General features: G+C 53.2%; 2 protein-coding genes across 2 annotated transcripts in view; one reads left to right on the plus strand and one right to left on the minus strand.

The window, feature by feature from the left end:
* The first annotated feature begins 13,647 nt into the window (after positions 1-13,647).
* On the plus strand, positions 13,648-17,938 carry PAQR3 (progestin and adipoQ receptor family member 3). The gene is made up of 7 exons (XM_009897036.2): positions 13,648-13,900; positions 14,026-14,188; positions 14,872-15,027; positions 15,890-16,087; positions 16,467-16,557; positions 16,821-16,969; positions 17,352-17,938. Exons 1-6 carry the CDS (start codon positions 13,716-13,718, stop codon positions 16,961-16,963), a joined length of 936 nt encoding a protein of 311 aa, XP_009895338.2. The 5' UTR covers positions 13,648-13,715; the 3' UTR covers positions 16,964-16,969; positions 17,352-17,938.
* Positions 17,939-22,636: 4,698 nt separating this feature from the next.
* BMP2K (BMP2 inducible kinase) overlaps positions 22,637-27,249 on the minus strand; it is a 42,802-nt gene continuing 38,189 nt past the window's right edge. The window contains exon 16 of the mRNA XM_054172671.1: positions 22,637-25,223. Coding sequence (XP_054028646.1) covers positions 23,809-25,223 — 1,415 coding nt within the window. The 3' untranslated portion in view covers positions 22,637-23,808. The remainder of the gene's footprint in view (positions 25,224-27,249) is intronic.

Raw genomic sequence — 27,249 nt, forward strand, 5'->3', positions numbered from 1 at the left:
GTTTCCCCTCAGAATTAATTTCTCCCCTAAATGTAGGGTGGTGAGGGCTTTGAGATCTTTTGGGATGAAAAGAAATCTAAGGAATAAAGCAAATCTGGCTGTTGCTTGGACAAACAAAACACAAGGCACTCACTAACCAGCACACAATCAAATCTCAGAGCACATAGGTACTGTAAGGGTCTTGCATCCCCCCTTACAAACACCAACACAAACAAACCACAAGAGGTTTCTTGCTCTGAAAGAGCAAAAGGGAGCCTGCTAGTCCTGGGAGCTTTGAGCTACGCCGACAGGTAAACGCAGCCCTGCTTTCTGGCTGCTGAGCAGCAGCAGGGAGGAAAAGCTGCTGGAGTGCCCGAGTGCCAGTGCGAGCTGCACAGTTGCTGGGGTGGGCCTGTGAGAGCAGGCATGCAAACAGGCTAATGTGCCCCTTTCCAGCCTGATTGGTCAATTTGGATGACATATTTTGGGCATCTCTGCTCACTCAGTGACTGCAACTTGTCCACCGTCCACAAATCCCCATCTGCATCTACAGATGGCCCACTTTTTTTCCCTTTCCCTTCCCCATTGTGTGTAACAGCTCTTGGAGGCTGCAGCAGAGCGAGGCAGAGATGTGGGTTTAGGTAGAGATACTCAGTGCAGCAGAAGGAAGGGGAACCCACACTCTGAACCTGCCCTCCTGCCCACTCTGTGCTGGCAAACCCTGCTTCTCCACTTCAAACTCACACACAAAGCACTGCCCAGCAGCAGCATTTAAACACTGACACACATTTGCTGCAGGACAAGCCAGGAAAACAGAGCCCTGCAGAGCTTTTAGCTCTAGGATCTTTGCTTTTCCTTTGTGGTTCAATATGCTTTATGCCAGGCTTTGTCAAATACTCTTTCTCTGCACCTTACAAGGACCGATGAGAGGTACCCAAACCTGGGGACACTTTACAAAGCCCAGATGATCTGGTGAAATGCCACAAGGAGATCCAGCTCCAGCTTTATTTGTGCTGCAAAAATCTCTGCCCCCTCGCATTTCCCCATTCCTGAGTCTGTTTTCTTCTGCCCTACAGACTGCGTTTTCCAAGCGGCCCTCACGTATTTCACTCCTTCACACTACACAAACACATCTCTCTTCACTTTTTCTTTGAGGGTGTGCACTGGAAGGTGTGCCCTTGCAGAGGCCCACCTTGAGCCCCCCCAGTGACATTTAATTTACATTAGTCCACCACTGAAAACACATCTCAGATGCTATTTTGCCAGCTGGGCCCCAAACTATTAATCCCTTTTTAAAGCGCAGCCCATTTTGTTTTTTAATCACACACTTCTCCTCGAGTTGGGTGCACTGTAATCCATGGAGTTCTGTAATTTTCCACTTCATTTATCTGGGATTTAATGAGCTGGTAATAATGTATATTTCCAGCTGAAATGACTGCCTGAAACGTGGAGCAGAAAGTCACAAAAGTGGAGAACTTGGGGAGGGAACACTGCTGCCTCAAGTTTTATGGAGATAAAATGAAGCAAGATTAAGACATGGAGAACTCTGCCAGACAGCACAGTGAAAGCCATGGCTGAGGGCCCATTCTCCTTTTTAATACTTGCTATTTTATTTTTAGTACTAATTGCTCTGCTGGCTGGACCACTGAGGAAGCCTCAATGCCCCTGTACAGCATCAATTACTGCTGTGATTTCCAACAGCAGAGGGGAAATCCTCTTCCCATGAAAGCCTTCAACCCAACTCCCATTGAGTGGGATGAGGAATCTCCAAAGTCAGGCTCCTGTCTTCACATGGGCAGCTGGGCGAGGGCCTGACTTTTGAAGGCTCTGGGCAACCAGCAGCTCTGCAAGATGCTTGAAAATTAGACCACTTAATTAGATGGACACTGATGGGGCATTATGCTATACCTTGAAGTGTACTCTGAGGTTCATATCACTTCTTTTGTGGCTTGAAGACACAAACTGCTCCAGGAGAGCTGCAAATTGATCACTGAGAGCAATCAGGAGTTTCATATTAACTGCCTGTTTATGTCTAGTGTGAGTTCTGCTCCTCTGGACATGTACCATTGACACCATCCTGTCACTACAGCTCCAAAAGCCTTTTCACTTTGCCAAAGACAGCAAGGGCTGGGTATCTTCAAAGCAGCTTATCTCCAGGTGGAAATACTTGGGGCTTTCATCTTGACTGATTGATTGATTGATTGGGAAAAAGCACCTTTTTGGAATACACTAACAGGTACAAAATTAGCTCAGCTCTTGGTCAGTTCCACTGGGTGCCAGACAAGAGGGAGCACCTAACAGCAGCTCTGTTGGACACCTGTGTTTGCTGTGATCACACACAAGCACAGCCACCCCAGCAAGGACCTAGCCTGCTCGGCTCTGTCCTCCAGAGCTCAAGAAGAAACTTGGCCAAGGCCTAGCCTGTCTCTTTAACAGTGAAAGTGCCTTTAAAGATGGTGTTTAAAATAGCAGTTTAAATGCTGCAAACTGTAAACAAAGGCTGATTAGCCAGAGATATTTCCCCCTGTAATTAGATCCACTCCTGAGATGAAAACAACAACAAAAACCCCAAACCCAAACAAAGACAGACCCAAGTAACAAAAACCCAACTCATGAGAAAAAATAAAGTCATGTGGTATATTTTTCACTGCTCTAAGCAGAGCATTATGAATAATGTGGCTGGGCTAATTGGTACCCATTAGGGCACTGAATCAGAATCCCACTGCCCCATACAGGCTGCCTCTTTGCCTCTTCCCGATAATTGCAACGCAAGGAAGCAACCCCCAAACGATTCGGGGCTAATCAGGGGGAATCCTGTCTGTAGTGTAACACTGCATTATTCAGGAAGGTAATGAAATTCCAGGAAACATCAGATGCAGCAGGTACACGAAGATAATTTTGTTTTTATAACCAATTTCAGTCAGATAAATACCAGAATCCCTTCCAATTTCCCCCCCATGAAACTAAAGTGTCACCGAGATTTACAGCCCCCTCAAGTTCTCTTTTCAAAGGAACATTCATTTACATAAACAGATAATCCCAGATAAAAATTTCCATTAGACAAAGGTGAAATGGATCAATTTTCTCTGCCAAGACAAATCTTAAATCTTGAACAGATAGGGTCATTATTACACCAGGCCCATTTCAGAAATAATGTATTAAAAAAAAAAAAGTCAGCCGATAGCAGCCATTTCCAGCTTTCCAATTATCTTTAAGAAAAGCTTATTCTGTGGACAATAAAGCACATTACTGCACAATATGATACAGTCCATAAAGATCACAATGTTTTATGAAAGGTTAAAGAAAGCTCAGCACATTTAGGGGAATGTCATAACCCACAAAGTCTTTCAAGACTTAAGCGAATCCTGGCGCGGGCTGTGCGAATACCGTGCCAGGCTCTGCAGCGCTGCCTCCTGGCTCGCAGCTCTGGGCTGAAGGCAGCTGCCGCCCTGCCTTCACCTGCAGACTGCAAGGTGGAGGAGCTGCCTGCACAGCTCTTCTTCCTCCAGGGAGGAGCTGGATTGCCCCTGCTCTTTTTCACCCGCTAAGGAGGAAGCCACGGCGGTTTATGAACGCTCGCCAAAGCACGGGGTCCCTCTGCCTTTGTCTTCCAGCCCAATGGCCCTCCCCAGCCCACAGGCATGGTTGAGCACACAGAATTACACCTGGGCAGGCCACTGTCCATCTCAGCCGGCGTGTTGCCCTTTCCCTCCCCACCTCCACACCCAAGCAGGATTGGGCATCAAGGTGTCAGAAGCAAGGCTCAACCGATCCTCTTCTTCCCTGCCCACTCAGTTCCCCATCATGGCCCCCAGCTCTGGTGAGCCTCGATGACAGCTACCTTGTACTGCAAGAACTAACACAGCCAACACTTGGACCTGTGGAAATCAGGTGTCTTTATTCAGCCTAGCCACCAAACCCAGACATCCACCAAAGTAAAAGAACAATCTAACTGTCTGGAATAGCTGAGTGGTGGTCAAACACATCACGGCCTGGCCAGTAATGAAGAGCTTTCCCCTGCTCTGCTAGAGCTGCAAGCACCTTCCTCTGCCATTCCCACACACCTGCACTGCTCAGGCTCACTCCGAAACCAGGTCAGTACTCAGCTGGCAGCTCTGATGGCCACTGGAGCCACACTCTGGGAAGGATTAATCCTGCTCTGGGATTAATGCTGGCCAGGTTTTCCAAGCAAAGTTCGTGCTTCTCTTTCTATCCTATAAAAACAAGATGCAATGCCTGTTGCCACCTTCTACAACCTGAAACGAACTGCAAGCTATTAGAAGATTCCCTTTGGGCAGAATTTCTGCACTGGCATAGTAACAGAATGCTTTCTCTTGGTAAAAAACCCCAAACAGTAATCTTCTGTAAATAAATGTCCCAGTGGTGAATTTAAACAAAGAAACCCACGTCTGTTCTACCCCACTGCAGAAGCAACACCACTTCAACTTTAGAAAGTCTCTTAGCCCACATGTGATGGATCAGCACAGAGGATGCAAGAATGCCCAGGATAAAGCAGCACCTCACCTCTCCCAGTTCTGCTTTTCAGACACAGACACTGGGATGTCACTCTAGGCCATGGAAAGAGACACTCCACTGCTCAACTTGGCAACAGGCTCAGGCTAAGAACCGGCCTTGGAAAGGCCACGTCCTTTACTGACCACTGCACAGAAGTCATTGCAGAGGAGGAACTCAGACTGCCCCAGGCAGGGTCATAGGATGCTCTTTCAACTCAGGATTTGTCCCTTCTAAATGAGAGAACTGCTGTAACCCAGAAAAAAACAACTGAACCTCTGAACCAATAGCTGAGGACTAAGCTGCCTCATTATCCACACTTCAGCTGAATTTCCATTGGGTGAAGATGCAGAAATCACACAGAGCAATAATGTTTGGTTTCCAAAGCATCAAGCAATGTGACTGCAGCTGCCAGGTACACAAGTCAGCAGGGCTTGAGCAAACAGACACTTAGGGTCACTGGAAGCCAGCACATACCTGCCTTCATCAGTTTGGAGACCTGCTTCATCCTGAGCTCAGCAAACCTGCCAAGTGCAGCTGAGCTTCCTTCAGCTGCCATCAGAAACTTTCTGAGTCTCTTCAAGTCCTTACTGTTGCAGTTGCTGCCGTATCAGTCATAACATCTAATGATGTGGAGATTGCTGCCTTATAAAATTCACAGCTGGGTAGCTACATGGCTCAAGGCTAAAACCTATTTTAAACTGCAGTGTTTTAGGAGAGAGATTGTTTATTAAAGCATTCTGCCCATTAAAAATATATGCTAGATCATTGGTCATTCCATGTGATGCAGTGCCAGCCAGTTCCCAGGCACTCCACTTGGGATGACTGCTGAAAACCTGGCAAGCCTGTTTGACAATCCACAGCCTAATAATTTACTAGGCCATCAGAAAAACAAACAAACAAACAATAACAAAACCCCAAACAACCACACACCAAAAAAATAGAAGACAAACCCCCAAGCACTCCAGCAGCCTGAGAGAAACTCAGCAGTGCCCCTGACACAGCATGCCCAGAAACTTACTCTCACATAGAGCCACAGCCACAGCTGGTCTCTCGAGCTGACAGTCAGAGACTGACATTCAAACAGGAGGCAACTGCTTGATCTCCTCATGTCAGAAGTTACATTGAAATAATAACAAAGCTGTAGGTCTAATTTTATTTTCTTGGTTTGGGCAATGTGGTGGAGAGAGAAATGCTAATGAACATTCCTGCAGCGATTTCCTGGCTATTTGGCATCTGATTCCATGAGCTGATGCAGATCTTGACTTGGAGAGCACAAGGATGAATACTACAAGGCTAAACAAAAACATCACAACCCCTGTCCTTTCCACCTCTCACCCATCTGCACTGTGTGAGGACAGCCTTTGGTACCCTACAGGACAGAGCCCAGTCTGCATAGGTGAAACTTCCACCCTCAAACGAGAACTCCCACTGAAGCCAGCAGGATTGCCAAGGGTCACTGATCACAAATGGCAGTGACCAAGCTCCCACCTGAGAAACAGCTGAAAAGCCCTGGTGTCAAGGTGAGCAGACTTGGATAGAGAGAGATGTACGTGCAAAGCCATCAGTTCTCCTAGGGGATTTGCTGAAGAGAGGGCCAAGCAGAGAATAGACAACTCAGCAGCTGTCAGAAAGGCTTTCTGGCCCCAGCAGAGGTTTCCTTGAGGCAGCTCAACAAAAATACGTGCTGGGCACCCAAGAAAGCAGAGCCTAGCCAGTAGGTCTCGGTTTTAAAAGGCCCCAGCTGAGCCTTTGCTTTGGACCCACCCTTCAGCAAAAGGAACAGCATGTTTTGTACTTGAGACAAAGATGTCACCATTGCTAACCAGCAGGAAAACAAGCAGCAGCCCTGGCCTGACTGCACATCCCCTGAGATGACAAAGCAGGGGCAGTGCTATTCACTCTGTACAGACCTTCCCCAAACATCAGCCTTCCCCAACAGCACCAAAGCAATTGCAAACCCGAGTGCAGTTCTGGGCAGGGAAGCGACTCTATCAAAAAGCAGAGAGACAGAGAGCCGGTGGCCACGGCCCATAGCTGCTCCTCGCTGCCTTCCAAGCTCTCTATATTAACTAAGCTTATGCAGAAAAGCCATTTTTTTAACTGCTGTCAGCACTGCAGAGTCCATCCAGCAGCAATAGAGCAAGCTGTTCTGCCTCATGCCTCATCAACATTTCTCACACTCGGCATCAAAGCAGGAACATTAGCAAAGTCAGCTGCCCTTCAAAGCTCCAGCGCCAGGCAGGAGGAAGCATCTGTGGCTGCCCAGCTCCCTGTGAGCTGCGGAACAAAGATCCCAGCTTGGCACAAACGCCAGGCTGAGTGCCCTCAGTGATATGTGGCCGCAGGACAAGCGAGAGCTGTGAGCTCTGCTCACGTCCTGTCACCCCACGATCCCCAGGCTGCGCTCCAGGTACCCCTCCCTGGCAGCACAAATCAGAGGGTCAGCTCTAAGCTTTCTTAGCTCAGATGAGTTGCCTTGTCTATGAGAATCAGGAGCTGTTAGAAGGGGAAGAGACACTTTTCAGGTGTTTGGGAGATCAGTAGTGATGCAGGAGAAGCTGACAAAATAGCAGTTGTGGTGATGTCCCTGTTGCAGAGCAAAAAGCTTTCCCTCCACCAGCCCATTGGAAGAAGGAACACCATCAGAAAGCAGGAAAAGAGCCCGAGAATGAAGATGGGCTTTGGGCAAGAGTAACACAAGTGTAACCCCCTCTGGTACAGCACCAACAGGGAGTTCAGGCACCACCTGGTTTTACCCAAGCACAGCACACAAGGAGAAGCTCTGTCACCTTCATTCCAAGATCACAGGAAAAGGAACAGAAGCAGAACAGACATCTCAAGGCTGGTCAAAGTCCAGTGCCCTGAGCCACTTTTGGGATGTGCTGATGAGTCTTGTATGAGCGACAAGATACAGTACAAGGCATGGCTTGTGAACCAAGAGAAGAGGCAGCTGGAGGTAGAGGAAAATATCTATCTTAAATATGTGGAGTCAAGCCATTAGAACCAGCCAAGGGAAAATTAAGCAGGCAAGCAGGCTACCAACCCCCTTCCCTTTCTCCTCTGCACAGCCCTTCTACTGAAAGCAGTTGCTGCAAAGAAGCGTTCCAGGGCTCCCAGAGTCACACTGAGATGGGGCTGAGGCACCCACTGGCATCAAAAAGTAGACAAGAGAGATGACACAATCATCTATTAAAAACAACTGCAGGATTTTGCCAGTTCTACTGCACACTGTTCACTGACTCCTCACGCACCATCTCCTCCACACATCCACGCATGTAAAGGTCTCAATGACTCAAAGAAGCCAGACAATGAGGGTGAGACAGGGAAGACCTCTGCAGAAGACAAGGGGATTCCAGTTTTGGTAACAGAGGTAACTGAGGAAAACATAAAATCTCATAAGACAAACTAACTTGCAAGGGGGAAAACCCAGTCCTGGCAGACAGAGAAATCTGTCACCAAGAAACCATCCTGAGTGGCTCCAAATGTGCTTCCACATCACTGGAAATCCAGCCTCTTTCTCTCCTGCCCTGTTGAGAAGCCAGCCCAGACATTACCATGGTGTAAACCACAACTGCAGGACACTTTACAGGAAAGGCTGTTGTGACTTTTGAGAGTGCCTTACACACAGGAACCCCTCTGGGAACTGTGCTGTCAGACTTTACCGGGGGAGGACTTCCCCAGCAACAGCCTGGTTCTTACTTCAGCAAAGTCAGAAACGCACATGGTTGCCTAGGAGTGAAATCACTGCATCAACCAAAGCTATCCACAGCTCCTGGAGCTTCAGCCTCCTTGTAAATAAAGCAGCTAAACTCACCACAACGAGAGAAATGAAATCTCTCTGCTCAGAATAGTTTGGATCAAAGTGCCTTCTGTCATGGCATGAATTCCAGCTGTGATAAAATTTTATGGGCAAGCTGGAGTTAGACCTTTAAATAGGAAAAAGAAACCAACTCAAACCCTATGCTCCTAAAATTCAGGACTCTGCAGAAAGGAGTTCATTCTTTCCCTACCCCTTTCCTGGGAGCAGGTTCTTGTGCTAGGAAGCACCATCCCACATGACTAAGCAGCTTTCCAAACAGCTCCTTTCTTTCCTTGGAAAAATCCCCTAATTTCCTGAAAAAAACCAACCCTTTATTGTCCCCTCACCATTCTCACCTTCAGAACCTATCCAGAAAAACAGGCATCTGTCACTAACTCCAGTTCTTCGGCTTCAGGGCTCTACTCCAGTGCACAATTAATTGTTGGTGTGCATCTGCTTAATAAAGAGGGGAAAGATGCTGCTAAAGTGGGGACAAAAGCAGTAGGTTAGGCAGGAGAGATGCCTTCTTCCATTGTGTGCACTGGGCATTTCTGCTGACTGCAAGCTCCAGCACGGCAGGAGAAAGCCCAAATGCCATCCCTGCTCTTGCTATTGGCAGCTGTTCTCTTATCACCAAAGAGAATTTATCGCCCCACTGACAGATGCTGAGATTCAGAAGCCGGAGCGAAAAGCCAAAGGGATTGAATCAGGAAACAAAACCGAAACAAGAAACCCACCACAAAACACCAAAACAAACCAACAACCCACCCACAAACGGCAGGGAGAGCCCTACTAAGAGAAGCCACTTGGCTGCACACCTCACACATGCAGCTCTGCATGGGGAAAGCCAAGAGGCTGCACCCCCTGGGCAGCTGTCAGTGCTGTACGGGGTGCTCCTGATGCAGCTCAGCCTCTGCACCGAGGAAACCGTGCAGGGCTGCGGCACAACAACCCCAGCAGGGACGTGCAGGGCATGGAGACTGCAAACCCAGCTCCCTCAGTGCTGAGCTCGCTCTGACCATCAAACACAAGGGACTTGTACTCCTGGTGCTCTCCCACGCAGGGAGTTTGTGGAGCAGAGTGCCCCAGGACATTGTTATTCCCCACACTCTGTCAGAGCCTCTGCTCTCTGAACCCTCCTTTCTCATGTGCAACCCCACTGCTTATCAACTAATTTCACCAATGCTTTGGCTGCTTCCAAGAAAGGACGAGACAGGATCTGTTTCACATGACAAGGGACTTGCAATATCTCCTGATGTAACCCCTCAGCAGTCATGCAGATAGTATGTGGCGCTTTGCAGGCCCTCCTTGCACGCTGATACGGACCCAGAGGTGCTCTGTGCACGTAACAGGGTCTGTGTGGTCACAAAGCAGTGCCTGTATTTGTTGCACAGACTTTGCACTGAAGGACAGCACGGTGCCACCCAGCTCTTTCCCCTCATCCCAGGGAAACGCAACTGGTCTTCATGCCAGGCAAAGGCAGTCGGCTGTGCACTCACGCAGGCACAGGCAGGGTGCAAAGGAAGATATGCTACCCCTGACCGACATTCCCAAGTGCATTCCTCAGCTAAGGTCAGACTGGCAGCAGATTCCATTGCTGGGCACTCGGCTATCTTTTCTGGAAAACTCGGAGGAAGCCAAATTCTCCCACAGCAGCAGATTCCAACAGTGGGATGTCGAGTGCCAAGGCATCTCCCAGGTCTTTGCTTGCAACAAAACCGCGGAGAGCCAGACCCCAACAAAAGCGAGGAGGAGAGGTGCCGGGCACCGCAGAAGGGGAAGCTCGACCTCAGGAGTCCCGGCGCTGCCCTGCTGTGCACCGCACCGGCTCCGCGGTCAGTCGGACGCCGGGGAGGAGGCGGCTGCCGGGCTGGAAGCGCAGTGCCAGACTGACACCTGGAGGAGACACGCGCAGGAGCGGCAGGCGACAGGCCAGCCCTGCCTTTGGGGAAGCCATGGTCCCCCCAGCTGCCTGGGACCCCTGAGCACCCAACATGCTGCCTCCTCTTGTGCAGCTGCAGCACTCCCGGGGGGCGCCGGGCAGAGACAGCGAAAGCAGGGAGGGGAGAAACGCTTAAACGCCTCAAAAATCAGTATTTTCACCCTTTCAGTTTCAAAACCCAGCAAAGTTTGGATTGTTTGTTTGTTTATTTGGGGTTTTGTTTGGTTATGGGTTTTTTCCTCCCATTTTGCCCTAAGCTTTCGAGATCTCTGGACAACTCTTCCAGGTCATTTGCTCCCTGAAAAGCCCTCAGTGGAACTGGGCAGAGCCGATACCAGTTAACTCAAACAAACCTGCTGCTGTTTCCCAGTTCCTCCCCAGACAGCAGGCTAAGCATTGGTACAAGGCTACACTTCATGTGCCTGTGCAGGAACACGGCTGGCAACAGGAGATGGAACCCAGCAGAGTGCAGTTGGGTCAACAACAAAGCTTGGCTCCTGCCTGATCTTCACAGCCATCTCTGCGAGTCCTTCCCTACCTTTGTCTGCAGGGAACCTCTCAGGAGCATTCCTCTGACATTCCTCTGTACTCCCAGTTAAGCCTTTCTGCCAGGAAAATTAGGGATACAGTAGAAGAATGAGGGCAAGCTCCTTCCTTGCCCCAGAAGGTCAATTTAGGTCAAAGCTATCTTGCACAGATGGCTAATTTCAATCACTCAGGCATACAACACAATTGTTCAAGAAGCTCAAAATAAATAGTGTAAGTAATTAATTTAAAGCTGCCCTAATTGTTTCCCTATTAATTTAACCTATAACACTTCTCCTATCACAGCTTTCACTGAGCAGCCAATTAAAGCTTCTCTTCTTAAAAAAAGAGAAAAAAGTGCTGTCAGCTCGGATTCCTTCTGACTGAACTCTTGGAGGCACTTGGGATTAGATCTCAATTGCAGAGGGCTTAGAAACAACGTGTCTTTTCCAGGTGTAATGTTTTCAGCGAGCTAATGATTCAATGGGCAATTAAGGCTAATTAAGGTTGTAACTTGCTAGCAACTTTCCAAGCAGTATTTGGCTTGACAAAGGGGAGGCAGCACTCAGCGCGCAGTGAACCTCCTCCCGTGCCAGCAGGAGCTGGCAGGAAGGCCACGTCCCCAGCTCACTGTGTGGCAAGCGAGGGGCTCCCAGAGCAGTCGCAGTCACACACCCGGGTTAATGTGGCACCGATATTCTTGCTCCTTTAAATGCATAACTCTACTATCTGCCTCATCCTCCACAGAGAGAAGCCAGTGGGACACCCGTGAGGAAAGAACAACTGCTACCAAGTTTCCTTGCTTGCTTGGTGCCACCAGCCTGGGTCAGACATTTCAGCACTCCAGGGTGACCAGGACAGGACAATTTCCTACTTGTAGCACAGCTGATAAAGGTCAGCTGGAAACCCAACTGTTTTTCTCCCACAGCACAGAAACATTGGCAGTCTGTGTGTTATTTCCCTTTTCAGTATGCTACCAGGCTTTGCAGGCTCCCAAGATTTTGTTTCCAGGAAACTGCCTTCTCAGTGCTCCCATGACCCTGTTAGCGTGAGACTCGCTGAGCCACCTCCCAGGTATTGGCCAACTTAGCCCTTGCCAGCACTGCACCACACTGCAAGGTGTTTCACTACACCATGGGCGCTTCCCAGTGCCCCCCAGGCGACTGCTGTCTGCAGAGGGATATCCTGTGCTCCATCCTAAATATAGTCAGCAGTGCCATCTGGGATTCTCTCCTCCTGTCAGAACTATGCCTATAGATCTGCTTTCAGAAGGTGTTTTCCCTGTGTGTCTTCCCAAATTACTCTTACTCATTAGTTGCAGGCTCAGATGGGGAGGGGAAAAAGACAGAAACAGAAAACAGTAAGGAGTACAGAAAGTCCATCAAAGGGAATGACCCATTCAGGCACCTCCCAGACAGGTGAGAACACAAGAAAGCTTCTTCCAGCTAACCTGCTGGGTTAAGTCCTATGAATCCCTCTGGGTAATTCTCCCAAGCTCTGTGGAACATGTGAGAGAAAAACGTCCCCAGCACCCAGAGCAGCTGGGAAGGAGGGGGGAAGCATGAGGAAGTGTCAGCAGGTCTGCAGAGACAGGAATGCTGTCTTCATAGCACTGACACGAAGAAATCTCAGTGAATGATTGATTAGTAGAACTATTCAAGAGCTGCTATTGACCAGAACCACCTTAATTTGGGTAACCCAGCAGCGTAACGTGGAAGCGTGTGGGAGAGGAAGCGCCGGGGCTGCTGCCATGGCCAGGGCCTGAGCACCTGGGCTGCTCTGTCACTCTTGATTTCCAACGCCCGTCACCCCCACTCCCTCGCGGCACAAAGATCCCTGCCATGGGAAAATCCTCCCCACTTGTCACACCAGCCCTCGCATGTTGTGTGAGGAGACAAAGGCCTTCCAGGAATTCTGCATGGCACATTACTGGAGGGGAAAGGCAGGGCAATGGGGATTACCTCTCAGCACACTTGTTTCCAGCTCTGCAAACTGGAATCAGACTACAGAATCATAGAATTGCCAGGGCTGGAAGGGACCTCAAGGCTCAGCCAGCTCCAACCCCCTGCCATGGGCAGGGACACCTCAAACCACAGCAGGTTGCTCACAGCCACCTCCAGCCTGGCTGCAAACACCTCCAGGCAGGAGGCTTCCACCACCTCCCTGGGCAGCCTGTGCCAGGCTCTCACCACCCTCATGGGGAACAACTTCTTCCTCACAGCCAATCTGAATCTACCCATTTCTGTTTTGCTCCATCCCCCCCAGTCCTGTCCCTCCCTGACACCCTCAAAAGTCCCTCCCCAGCTCCCCTGTGTACTTGAGCACTGCCTTCTCCCTCTGGGAAAAAATTGCAGTAGGGAAAAAGCAAAATTAAAGCAATTGGCACAGAACCCACGGCCTTTCTCATCCAGGCAGAGAGTATCCTTTGGAAGAGTCTTCTTCACGAGCGAGATTTTGGTTTCGTTTAGGTGCTGGTGCTTCACACTGCCTAGAGGTAAGCAGCGCTGAGTAGTTTAGAAGAGACCTCTGGGGTCACCGAGTTCAGCTGCCAGCCCAGCACTGAACCACGACCCTCGGCACCGCGTCTCAGCACTTCCACACAGCTCGGGGCACTTACAGACAGCACGCAGCGGCCTTTCACGCCAGGCTGAAGCCTGGTTTCCCTCAGAGGCCTCCAGGAGCGGCCCCGTCCCGCACAGCCGCGCCGCAGCCAGCAGCGGGAACATGGCGCCGGCCTCGCACCCCGGCCACGGCGCGAGGCAGCGAAGCCCGCCCCCGCGCGGCCGCGGCCGGCACGGCGCCGCGCGATGAGGCTCAGCGCGCACGCCGCGGGAGTCGCCGTGCGGTGACGTCATCGCCCTGCGCCGCGCCCGGCGCGCTGACGGCAGGTCCCGGGAGGAGCGGGAGGGCGATGCGGCGGAGCGCGGCCGGCGGCGGCGGGCCGATGCGGGCAGGATGCACCAGAAGCTGCTGCGGAGCGCGCATTACATCGAGCTGGGCAGTTACCAGTACTGGCCGGTGCTGGTGCCCCGTGGCATCCGCCTCTACACCTACGAGCAGATCCCCGTCTTCCTGAAGGACAACCCCTACATCACCGACGGCTACCGGGCCTACCTGCCCTCCCGACTGTGCCTCAAGAGGTGAGGGTAGAGCCTGCTCCCCGTCCCGGGGTCGAGCCCCGACCCACGCATCCCGTCCCGCAACACTCCGGGCCCAGCGGGCCGAGCTCCGGCTCACGCCCCCTCCTCACCTTGTCTCCCTGCAGCCTCTTCATCCTCTCCAACGAGACTGTAAACATCTGGAGCCACCTGCTCGGCTTTGTCCTCTTCTTCACGCTGGGCATTTACGACCTGACGGCCGTGCTGCCGGCTGCCGGTGCCTCCCGGGAGGACTTTGTCATCTGCTCAGTCTGTCTCTTCTGCTTCCAGGTAGGGGCCGGGCTGGGGAGCTCGCTCCGGGGAGTGTCTGCAATCGCTTTGTAAAGGTAACATCCAAGATCAGTGCTTGATTTTGACCTGTTCTAATAGACCAGAATAAACCAGAGAGAACTGAACAGAGCTGGCCGAGGAGAGAGGCTGTGACAAACTGAACTGTCCAAGGCCAAGGTGGGCAACAGCAGTCTGGGCAGGATGAGCAATAGTGGGACCAGCAGGACCAGGGCAGGAGTTGTCTCACTGTACTTGGCACTGCTGAGGCCACTCCTCAAACACGGGGTTGAGTTTTGGGCCCCCTTACTCCAAGAAGGACATTGAGGGGCTGGAGCAGGTCCAGAGAAGGGCAACAAAGCTGGGGAAGGGTCTGGAGAACAGGGCTGGTGAGGAGCAGCCGAGGGACATGAGATTGTTTAGTCTGGAGAAGAGGAGGCTGAGGGAGGACATCATTACCCTCTCCAAGTCCCTGCAAGGAAGTTGGAGCTTTGCAGGCTGTGTGGGCTGGCGTTATCATGGCTTGCAAAGTTTGCCGCTCCTTCTTCCATCTGCCAGAGCAGCTCACCCGAGTTGCTGCTGCTCGCTGGCAGGGTGGGAGCTGCCCACAGCAAGCTGCGAGGCTGCAGCCTGCTGCAGGGGCTGGGCACAGCCCAGGGTGAACGTCTCCTGTCTGCACTGTGCAGGTCTGCATGCTCTGCTCCGTGGGCTATCACCTGTTCTGCTGCCACCGCTCCGAGAAGACCAGCCGGCGGTGGATGGCCTTGGATTACGCAGGGATCTCCATCGGGATCCTGGGCTGCTACGTCTCGGGCGTCTTCTACGCCTTCTACTGCAACAACGTGAGTCTGGAGCACTCCCTGAGCTCTCCTTGGCCTAGTTCCATGCTGTGGGAAGGAAGGAAGGCCACTGCAGGGTGTCCAAACACTGCATCTAAATCCAAGAGACACTTCTCTAAGGGTGAGGGAGCACTGGAGCAGGCTGCCCAGAGGTGGAGGAGTCTCCGTCTCTGGAGACATTCCAACCCTGGATGGGATCTCCAGGTGACCCTGCCTTGGCAGCAGGGGTTGGACTCAAGATCTCCAGAGGTCCTGTCCAACTCCTACCATTCTGTGATCCTGTGAGATAGAACATTAGTTGGCAGAGGAGATGGGAACTGAGCCAAGGTCCTTCTGACAGCAGCAGAGCTGGCTTGCTGATGTGACAGGAAATGGAGGCTTTCCTTTCCAGCTGTCAGTCACACAAGCCTCAAGCAAGTATTTACATCTATATGAAGGCAGGGTAAGCTTTACAGGTCCTGCCTTGTCACAAGGCTGATTGGGGACACATGCCATGCAAACATCATTTCCTACTAGGTAGCTAACCCGAGGCAGGAACAAGCTTGTTTTCTGCTCACCTGACAGAGGCCAAGTAAAATGAGTTCTCTTCAGAGGCCCAGATTCCAGCCTGGCTGCAGCTGTAAGGCAGCCGAACCAGCCTGCTGTGGCAGAGGCGTGTGGAAGGTGTCTGGTGTGAAGGCTGTTGTGCCAGCTGTGCTGAGCAGCTGGTGTGGGGTGACACAGGGGAGCCTGCCCACTGCAGCCCCATCGCTGTGCTCGCAGCAGTGACAGGACCTGGGCTATCCTCACATCTAATGCCAGCCTGCTGCCCAGAGCCTGCCCTGTGACGAGAGCGCCCTCAGCCTCGCTCTCGTTCTCTCTGCAGTACTGGCGCCAGGTGTACCTGATCACCGTGCTGGCCATGATCCTGGCAGTGTTCTTTGCCCAGATCCACCCCAGTTACCTCACGCAGCAGTGGCACAGGCTGCGCTCCGTCATCTTCTGCTCCGTGTCTGGCTACGGCATCATCCCCACCCTCCACTGGGTCTGGCTCAACGGCGGCGTCGGCGCAGCCATCGTGCAGGTACAGGCAAGGCAGAGGGCGAGGAGAGGCCATCCTGTGCCTTGGCTTGCAGCGGCTGCAGGCCCTGCCAGCAGCGGAGGTGCTGTGCTCACTCCTCACTCCTTGCCCCTGTGTGTGAGCAGGGTGATGGGGACAGCCTTCTGCTGTTCCCTGCCCGCTGCAGGCCGTACAGCACGCCTCGGGCGCTGGCAGGGGCATTGAAGAAGCTGATTCCTTGCCCCTATTTCCCAGGCATTTGCTTCCCCGATGGATTTTGGCTGTAGATAATGCAGGCAGTAACAGAAGGTTCACTTTTGTTGTGCCTTTTTCATCTTCAGGGACTTTTAGCCCCCCCTTTTTGCCTTCTCACCGAACAGGAGAGCTTCCTTGTCTCTTGCAGGAGTTTGCTCCCCGGGTAGCTGTCATGTACTTCGTCGCTGCTGTAGCCTTTCTCTTCTATATTTCCAAAGTTCCAGAAAGATACTTTCCAGGTAGGAAATTCTTCTCTGGCTGGTTTTCCCCCCCCCTCCTCCTACAGTGTCAAGGTCTTTGCTGTGAGTCCTGTTGACTGTTTCTGACTAAAATGCTGTGTCTGCATCAGAAGGCAGCAGACAGCTTCTGATCAAGGCTGCTGCAACTTTTACAGCCTCCCAGCAAGTGCAGTGAACAGCTGAACTCTGGAGGAGGCAGGCTGCTAGTTCTCCTGCAGGAGTTACTGCTGAACTTAACCCCTTGCCCTCTTTCTTACCCCCAGGACAGCTGAACTACCTTGGCTCGAGTCACCAAGTCTGGCACGTCCTGGCAGTGGTGATGCTGTACTGGTGGCATCAGTCCATGGTGTACATCATGCAGTACAGACACAGCAAGCCCTGCCCCGAGTACAGCTCGGGCCTGTGAGCCAAGGTACTGTGCCCACATCCTCCTGGGATAGGATGGTCCAGCAAGGAGAGGGTTAAACAGCCCTGACTTGAGCTTGCCCCAGCTTTCACTCACCCTCTTGATCCAGCTTCCCAAAAGCAAAGGCTGGCCTGGCTGGTGCCACGCTGCCTGTAAATAAAGCAGCAGGGCCCTGGAGCAGAGGTTTGGAGCAGGTCTGTCAGATCCCTGCCAGTTGTTGCACAACTTCACTAGTCTCAAGCTGTTACTGGTGTTTGTTCCCCAGCAGCCTTTTCCTCATGCTGTTGTCAGGTTTTAGCACTGGGCTGGATTTTTGTGGCCATCAGGTTAGAGTGATCATTTCATGTGCATAGGAGGGGACTGATCTTGTTTCCCTTCTGCATTTCAGAGGCACTGCGATGAAGTTCCTGCCTTTGAGGGTCTGGACCTTACCTGGTGAGCTGAGCTATGAAGTGCTGAGGCAGTTCCTTTGCTGACTTCTGGACTGTTAGTGGGAAAAATGCTGCTGCAAAACCCAAGAGGATTGCCTGGGCCCTGCCAGCCATTTCCTGTTGTGCAGTCAAGTCCAAAGCAGGCCTTCCTGGGCTGGGATGCTGGAAAGATGAGCTCTCCAGCTCATCAGTCAGATCCCAGCATGGGCAACATGAACAGAAGGGCCCTGGCTGGGCTAACAGGGCTGTGCCCTGCTCTGCAGGCCTTGCCAAGGGCACAGTGAAGACTCCTGGCAGCATGTGGGGACCACCACAGACCCGTGGGGCTGGGCTGGGCTCTCATCACAGCGCTGCAGCGATCGGAGTCTGGCTGACGTGCTCCAGAGTGTGAAACTGCATCCCTTGGACTCCTGTACTCTGCTGGACAAGATCCTTTTCTGGAAGCTAAGGTCACACATCAGCCACAACTGCACCTGCAGCTCAGATCTCTCCATTGCCTCGCCCACCCTGGGCAGTGCCAGTACTTCAGGAAGTGTCTCTGGATCCCCTTGGTTCCGCGGCGCTTGGGGAGCAGCCCCCGGCCCGAGTGCTGCACATTCGCTGCCATCTTGCAATCAGCTAAGAATTTTTCACAGCTGTGCTTGTTTAACACACCCCAAGGGGTGAACCTGCTGACCTTTGGCCTTCTACCCCATGATGTTCCACACTGCCCTCAGAGTTCCTTACTGCAATTGGCCTCTCACGGTAGGGAGGCTGCCTTGGGTTTGGAATCCATCATGAAACCTCCCACAAACTGCTCAGCAGGAGCCATGCCACGGGCAGGTCCTTCACTGGCTGTAGCTCAGCATGATGCACCTCAGTGGGTGCCAGCTTTTCCAGCAGGATTGGAATGAGATGCTGGAGTTAGAAGCAGAGTTTGTAAGCAGCTTCTGCAGAGCAGCTGCACTTGTGCCACAGCTCAGCCCAGGAGCCGCTGCTGCTGCCCACCTGACCCAGTGCCAGTCAGTGGTAGCAGCTTGGAGACTCCTCTGCTTGCCTCAAGGTGCTGTCAGGACTTAATCCCAGGGGTTCAGTTTGTGAGCAGGGCTGTGGAAGGAGGCAAGGGCATGGGCAGGGCTTGTGTTAGACTGTTCCTGCTTCTGCCACAGGCAGAAATGTTCAGCTCTGGGATTACAAACTGTCCTAGCTCACCTCCATGTGACTCCTGGGCTTTAGCTTCTCAGGAGACAGGCTGGCTTTCTGCAGTGCCCTCCTCAGGGTGGGCAGGTCAGCAGGTCCCCTCCAAAGCTGCCTCTTCTCCAGGCCAAACAAGCCAAACTCCCTCAGCCTTTCTGCTAGGGGGGTGCCAAGGACATGGAATATTGATGAGAACTTGCTGTCAGGCCCCTAAGCACTCCCTGGGATGGAGAGGGCAGGATCCTGCTGCAGAGTAATGCCAACCCCTTGCTAAGCTGAGTGGCTGGGGTTGGTTGGTTTGTTGTTACATTTTTAACTCCAGAATGAAGTAGTGGCCAGGAGTGACTGAACTCCCAGCCTCTGAGCCTTGCAGTATAAACACTGACTTTTTAATACTCTCAAACGTGCCAGCCAAGTTCCAGGTGCACTAACTGCTGCCACTGGAGCCTGCCAAAACCTGTGCCCAGTGTTAGGTGAACAGTAATAGCCAAGGGTGTGTTTGTGTGTCAGAAGCTGACTGACCTTAGAGTCTGCTGCTGTGTTTTGTATGTAAACCCTAAACTACTCTGACAGTTTTCCCTGGGTAAGGAAACTGACTGCAGAGCTCTGTGTTTTTCTGACCCTGACCACACTCACCGAGCTGCATGCTGGTCTGGTCTGTACATACTGAGCCTGTAAATAAACTCCTGTTCTCTGGGAGGACTGGCATCATTCTTGCATCTTGCCTGCTGAAAGGAGAGGTGAATGGTTCAGCTCTGTGAAAGGCCACAAGGATCCTCAGAGGGCTGGAGCACCTCTCCTATAGAGACAGCCTGAGAGGTGGGGCTGTTCAGTCTGGAGAGGAGAAGGCTCCCAGGAGACCTCATTGTGGCCTTCCAGGATCTGAAGTGGGCTACAAGAAAGCTGGGAAGGGACTTTTGAGGGTGTCAGGGAGTGATAGGACTGGGGGGAGTGGAGCAAAACTAGAAGTGGGGAGATTCAGACTGGATGTTAGGAAGAAGTTGTTGCCCATGAGGGTGGTGAGAGCCTGGCACAGGCTGCCCAGGGAGGTGGTGGAAGCCTCCTGCCTGGAGGTGTTTGCAGCCAGGCTGGATGTGGCTGTGAGCAACCTGCTGCAGTGTGAGGTGTCCCTGCCCATGGCAGGGGGGTTGGGACTGGCTGAGCCTTGAGGTCCCTTCCAACCCTGACAATTAGGTGATTCTATGACTCTAGGGCTGTCACCTCCCTTGGGTTTAGCTACAGAGGGAGACTCTGCAGGGTAGTTCTGCTCATGGTGCTTACTGTTCTGCCTGTGGGTTTGGAGGAGCATCCCCAGGAGCATCTCCAGGCACATGTCCTGATCAGCTCAGCTGCCCTTCTGCAGGAAGGCTTTAGAGTGGCACAACCTAAGGGATTACAAATGGTACATCATCAGCAGGTTGGCAAGCAGGACAAATAAAACTGACTGGGTAGGGGGGAAAAAAACCACCACAAAAGGTATCTGAAAGTGCTTGGGGGAGTTTGAAGCAGCCTAGAGCCACAAGAAGCCATCAGCAGACGCAGTGTTGCTTCTCAAGAGTAAAGGAAAGCCTGAGTGTGAAGAGTTAAGGAGAGCTGCAGGGTCACTGTCACCACATGAGTTTATTTACCAACTGCCATACATCAGAGTCACAAAAAGTTAAAATTCTCTGTTTAGTGGTACACAAAAAAGCTTTAGAAACGTGAAGTCTAACAAGAAGTGGAAGTGTAGTTGAGGAAAGTGCACTTGGAAGCTGAATGCCAGCAATTTCAAATCCTTTTGATGCTCTTTAATACTAGGGGATGCCTCAGTCACAGATCTCTCCATACACAGCCTCCTTGGCTCTCCTTTTGAGAGGTAAGGCAGCAGCCACCCTCTGCCCTTGCTTGAGGCTGTCCCTGCTCACTGCCCCAGCTCAGCACACCGAGCGTGGCTGCTGCCTTGCCAAGCCCCAGGCAGCCCCAGCAGCCAGGGGATCCTTGGGGTACACCTCCCACCTACAAAGATACACCAGGCAGCATCAAAGGCTCCAGACACACTGATTCTCACAGCAGCAAAGAGCTCCCCTGGGTGTCACAGTACTTGGGTTTACTGACTGGGACACTCGGTGATCAGAAGCTGTTTCCTCCCCAGCTGGTCCTCGCAGGGCCCACCCGAGGCAGGCTGGCCAAAGCAGCTGTGCTCCCTGGGGCTGTCTGGGAGCCTGCAGGGACACCCCCATCCCATACTCCTAACAACCACAACCAGTGAGGGCCTCCTAGCACCTTCTGACAGCCAGTTCCAGAAGGCCTGTGGTGCAGTCACTCCCCATGCTGCAGGAGAAGCTGAGCAAATCCATGGGTATTTGGGTTGGATGGAAGTGTCAGCTCCTTACCTTGCTGCTTCTGTCCTCACAGATGCTGTGGTGAATGTCCAGTGCAGCAAGGTCCTTCCTGCATTCCAGGCAGGGTGAGGACACACAGAGGAGCACAGACACCCCAGGTGAAGGCAAGAAGACATCACCTTCCCCACAGACCCAGGTGGCAGCTCTGCTGATCTGAGCTGAAATGAAGCCCAAACTTGGGCTGAGCTGTGTACAAACAATGTACACCATGCAGAGTCAGCTCAGTGAGCCAAACTGATCTCTCTTAAGTCATGATGAAGGATGAAATCATTTCAACTCTAGAAATAAAAAAGCTACATTTATGCACAAGCCTGGCTCAGAGCTACAATACAAAGAGCCAGGTTCATTAAGGCCATTAGAAAGCTGCAGCTCATATGCAGCCAGGGGCATTGCACCAGTTCTAGAGCAACTTCAGAGTCTGCTTTCTTCTCACCTCCCATGCCTGTGCACAGCCTCCCCTCAGCTCCCCTGTCTGCAGTGTCACCCCTCAGAGACCTGCCAGAAACCAGCCAGCCACCCCCCAGGGCAAACCACCTGCAGGGCTCCTTGGCCAGGAGCCTTGGGGCAAACAGGTGAGACGCAGCACCTGCCCCTGCCCCTGTCCCTCACCTCCCTCAGCACCGAAGCCACACCAAGCCTGCAGGGCCTTTGCCCCGTGTGCCCAGCAGCTGTGGAGCCAAGCCCCAGGCCCATGCACGGTGGTGCCCCTGTCCTCTGGCACCAACCAGCCCCACAGGTGCTTTCCCCCCTGGAGAAGCTGTGGCCATGTGGCTGCACCGAGGCCTGGCCACAGGGCAGAGCCTGGGGCAGTGCCTGCTGCTTTATTCTGCCCTACTGCTCACACCATCCCAGTCCAGCAGCTCTTTAGGCAGACCACAGGAAGGCAGAGGCAAAAAAAGCCAGAAGAGTTAACCTGAGTATCAGAAAATGCTACAAAACCTGGCCTGTGCCTCTTGCAGCCTTTGGCACAGCCCCAGTGAGAACAAGAGAAGCTCAGCCCAGGGAACCGCTGTGCAAAGAGAGCCAAAACTTTTCTGCTCATCACCTCCTAGGAGCTGCATTTCTAAGCCTGGGAAAGGCAGGCTGAGCCCAGCACAGCTGCAAGTGGAGTCACCTGCACCCTGTGAGAAAAGGAGTGAGGAAAATGAAGGTGATGAAGGTGTCACACGTGTGAGCTACTTGCGGCTTCCAGGAGAGGGGAAGCAAATCTCCGGCGTATCCAAAGCAGGCTTTCATCAGCCCTGCTCTCAGGGCAGTCAAGAGACTCCCTTTTAACGTGTTTCCCACAGACATTCACAGGACCACTGGACACCCAGCAGCAGGCTTGGGGACACACAACCACAGACACTTACAGCTGCTATGTTTCAGCACCCAGTTACCTACTTGCCAGCCGGCAGCCCAGCAGGATCTGAAGTTAAAGCAGAGGAGCTGCTCCCTTCCACCCCTTCCTCAGGTCTGCCACGGACAGCAGGCAGCACATTGGAGCACCTCAGTCCTGCCTTGCTCTGCAGACACAGCTTGTGAGGCAGCAGAGGAGCTGTCCTACACACAGCAAGTCCTGAGCCCTGCCCCAGCAAGTCTGTGCCCAGCAGTCTCCCCTGGCCCGCGGGCACCGCAGGCTGCGGGGCTGTGGCTGCAGACACCATGCTGGGCAGAGCCCTGCTGTAAGGCTTGGCGGCGTGGGATGCAGGCTGCTGGTGCAGGAGCTGCTGCTGTGCTGCTCCCACACACACACAGCCGGGCTGGAGAAGCTCCTTGAAAGCTCAGTGCAGGGAGCAAACCTTTCTTAGGGAGTACACTTCAGAACAAGAGGTTGAGCAGCACCGAACAGAGCAGCAGCTTACAGCCACCTCGTAACCTTATTGTTGTGAGACACAACAGCTTTGAGAGAAGACACGTGTTCTTTGCAACAAAAACCCAAAAGAGAAGGTATCTGCAGACACAGATACCAGCTTGTCACCAAATGCATCTGATGGTGGCACCTCACAGCCAACAGGACAATCTGAAACGCTGCCTATGTGGCCAAGCACCCCCTGGGGTACAGCAGCCTCTCTTCCCGGCGCAGCGAGTGCTGCAAGCACCGCCTGCCTCCCCGCTCCCCTACAGTCAGGTTTTTTGTCCCCCAGACCATTATCACCTCAGGACCTTTAGTCTGGATGCTAAACTTCCAGTTTGCTGTTTTACATTAATGGCACTTACTATAAAAATCAAAGTAAAACTGAACAATTAGGCACACAAAAAGGATCTGCCCTTTGTCTCTGCAGCTGCATAGATGGCTGCCAGGGCCCAAGCCAGAGGCGTGCTCTGGAACCCTGGGCCACAGCCCCTTGAGGACTTGGCTTCTTGATTTTTGTGATTAACAAAGGTAGTTTTCACCTAGGAAGCAAAGACTTGACTACCTCCAGCAGACCAGTCTGGCTATTAGTACGTCCTGGCTCTTGGGTCTACTGCAACTGAGACACAAGAACCAGCCTGGTCCCGCTGCCATCGGCCCAGCTGTGCTCATGGGAAACCTTTCCTGTGACCTCCACCTCAGCTTGACACAGAGGGCTGGAAAGGCAAGGCCAAAGTGCAGAATGACAGCATGGGCCAGGGCCAACAACTCCGGTCTCATTTCTCCTGGTATTCTGGGAGCCATCTATCAGTGCAAGCTGATCCCCCAGGCTGGTTTGTCCTGCTCTTCTCCCCCCAAAACCCAAATTTGCTACCTTTCTGAATCTCCTCCTGCAGGCTGGCCTGGCCCTGTGGGACTTGAGCAAGCTGTACAGCCTGGTAATTCAAGCAGATCCATTACCCCACTCCTTAACTCCTCTCTGAAGCAACCAGGAGGGGCAGAGGGGTAGCCAGCCGGAGGCAGCTACTGCTTGGCAGGGAAGGGAGCTGCTCCGAAGGGGTCCAGCTCCAGCGCCTGCTGCTGCTGGCTCTGTGCGCGCTGCACCACCAGTTCCGTGAAGGGCACGGCGCCAAAGTCGTCTGTTCTCAGCCCGTCAGCACCATGGAGGGCTCCGTGCAAGGAGCTCTGCCTGCCCCTCCCGGCCACCACGACCGCGCCGTGGTCCCCGCGGCCCTCGCCGAAGCCTTGGTGCTGGGGATGCCGCAGCAGGTCGGGCGGGTGGAAGGGTTTGGCTCCGAAGGGATCCAGCAGCCCCTCGTCGGCCTGCAGGGCGCCGGCTCGGTCCTTGCTGTCGGGCAGCGCCAGGCTGATGTTCTCCTTGGAGTCCGAGATGGTCAGGAACTCGTTGCTGCTCTGCGAGTCCCTGCGCCCGGCCTTCTTGTGCCTGCGGGCTCGCTCCGGCGTGCGGTAGCTCGGCTTCGGCCCCTTCTTGCTGCCGCCCGGGGTGCCGTGGTGCCGCTTCCCGTTGCTCTTGGGCGCCTCCTGCTTCAGGCGCCGCTGGCGGGAGGAGAGCTTCTGCAGGCTGCGCTGCTGCTTCACCTTCTGCTGGGGGTTCCCTGTGAGCTCTTCAAAAGGAACCAGCCCGAACAGGTCCTCCTTGCTGCCCCCGCTCTTGGGGAGCAGGGAAGGCTGGAACGGGGTGCAGCCGAAGATGTCCACGCAGTGCGGAGAGCTGGGGGAGAGCAGGGGCACGGTTCCTGCCAGCTGCCCGTCGTGCTGAGACACCTTCTTGCTGAAGGGGGCCTTGGTGAACACATCAAAGTCATCCTGCTCTTGGGTCAGGCCAGGAACAGTCACCTGGGAAGAGACATCTTTGTTCATCTTCTCCCCTGCCTGAGGCTGCAGAGTGAAAAAGGGCACAGCCCCAAACACATCAAATTCCTGGCCAGCGTTCCCCTTGATTAGGGTACTTGGCACCTCAGATGTAGGCACTGGACTGGGCTCTGGGACTTGACCATCTCTGAACCTACTGCTCGGAGGCCCTTCTCCAGATTTCTGCTTGGTACGATCAGAGTCAGAGTCAGAACTCTGCTTCTCTTCTTCCTCTTCCTCCACCTCTTCCTCTGAGTCCATGAGAAGAGGTCGGTGGCCTAAATTCTCTGGTTCTGTATCGTTGTCATCATTGAAATCTCCATTTTCTCCTTGTAAGACTTCTTCATCCTCCTGTTCTTCTTCTTCCTCACTGCTCTTGGGAGAAGGAGGATCAGATTCAAAGTCACTCTCCGACTCGTCACCTCCTTTGGCCACTTGTCCCTCTGCAGCCTTCCTGCCTGGCCGGGGGTCTCTGAAAGCATGGCTCAGCTTCCCAGCCTTGCTGGGGGTCTCCAGGTGGTTCCCTTGGCTGCTGGCTGAGTTATCCACTTGTTTCCCAGGGGAACCTGCAGGTACCAAGAAAAATGCAAAGCTTGAAACACTCTTACAGTCAGCAAGGACTCCACACGCGCCACGGCCTCGCAGCCCAGCAGCTGAGGCGAACATTCTGCGCTTACCGAGGGGAAGGAGCTCAGGGAGGACCTAAGGTTTCAAACAGCACTCACACAACCCACTCATGGACTGCTCAGCTCTGCTGCTCAAGCACACGAGGTCTGCAAGTGTAGCACTGGTCACTCCTGAGGTATGAAGAAAGGACCAATGGACAGCTATCCAAACACACTCATCATGCAGCCACCCCTCTCCAGGGACACAGGAGCCTGTGTCAGAGCCCTGCTGCTGCACAGAGATGCTGTCAGCAGCCTGTTAGATTTCTGTTTGAAGAGCATGAGGAGGAGGAAAAGCAAAGCACTTGACTCAGCTGGGGAAAGTGTCTTTGTTCTGGAGATGTCCTCTCCTGCAGGACACAGCCCTGCCAGCAGCCACACTGTGGTACCAACCAGCAATTAACAGGTAATGCTAATAACCACCATCATTCACCTCTCTGCAGGCACAGCAACTACCCAGGGCTCGTGTGCAGCACCAGGTGAGGCTAGGGCACCGTCCAGGCTGGACACCAGCAGGGGACCAGCCTTCAGATGGGCTCCAGTTATGGTGCTGCTAAATGACTGCTGAAAGGTCACCAACTTGAGATGCTCGCAGGGCTGCCACCACTGGGGCTGGCTGCAGGGTGGGCACCGCCACGGCGGGGGCTGGCTGCAGGGTGGGCACCGCCACGGCGGGGGCTGGCTGCAGGGTGGGCACCACCACGGCGGGGGCTGGCTGCAGGGTGGGCACCGCCACGGCGGGGGCTGGCTGCAGGGTGGGCACCGCCACGGCGGGGGCTGGCTGCAGGGTGGGCACCGCCACGGCGGGGGCTGGCTGCACACAGCACTGCCCTGAACAAAGTCTTCAGCTTGTGACCCTCTTGTTCTGACAGTGTACAACACAACTCCTCCGGTAGTTTCCTCTTTCACAAGGAACTAGCAGGCACCTGCCAGGCCAAGTCAGAGCGTTGCCATCCAGGCTCCAGTTCAGACCAGACCATTAAATGTTAGCAGCAGCACAGTTTGTGCTTTTTGGAAGGAATTAGTGGCTGGTGCCTGCAGCCAGCAGTTGCCCTGCTCTCTGCAATTACACTTCAAATCACAACAACTCTGCAGCCCTGGATTTTCTGTATGGATTTAAACCCAAGATGACCAGAATGACTGAAAACATCAGGTGATTAAGGCTTTGTGCTGCTCCTGCTTTGCTTCTGGTGTCAGCTTGCTTCTTATCTCCTGTCATTTTCAATACTACATATTTGCTTCACCCACTAAATTAGAATCTGGATTAGGCTGCTTGCTTTAGATTTCCCCAAGGTACAGCCTCCACACCCCCCTGTCTCCCAAAGCCTGCAGCTCCCAGCATTTACTGACACTCTAATGCTAGCACAGCTGCAACCACATTTCAAAGCAGAAGGACAAGCAAACATTCCCAGGCCAGATGTTATCCACCACTTCCACAGCAGCACCCCAGGCCCTTTGTGCCTGTCGGTATCTGTGGGAGTTTACACCCCCAAGGTCCAGCTCCACCTTGGTACATAAACAATTTATGGAGCCCCAGTTCTAAAGTCAAGAACTGAACCCCAGCACACCTGACTTCCTCAAAGCTTTCAGGACTGTTTGTTAATTGCTGCCATGGCCACGCTCACCAGAAAACAACCTGCAAAGGACACCAACAAGACCAAACCCCAACCTCCAGCAGCAGCTGCTGGCTTGCTGAAGGAGTGATTTGAACCACATGACATTCAGCTCCCAGGAGCAGACCTCTGGACACAACAACACTGGACAGGGCTTGCCCACACATAGCAAAAGCAGTAAAGCCAGACCATGCCCGGTGTACCAGCACTGGCACTGCAGCCCCTCTCAACAGGCCCAGCCTGAACTGATTCTTGCTGCCAACATGCAGTGAGTGGCTCTGGGCATCAGTCACCCCACAAACATGCTCTGAAGG

This window comes from Dryobates pubescens, chromosome 24 (genome assembly GCF_014839835.1).
Source record: "Dryobates pubescens isolate bDryPub1 chromosome 24, bDryPub1.pri, whole genome shotgun sequence".
NCBI classification, from domain to species: domain Eukaryota; kingdom Metazoa; phylum Chordata; class Aves; order Piciformes; family Picidae; genus Dryobates; species Dryobates pubescens.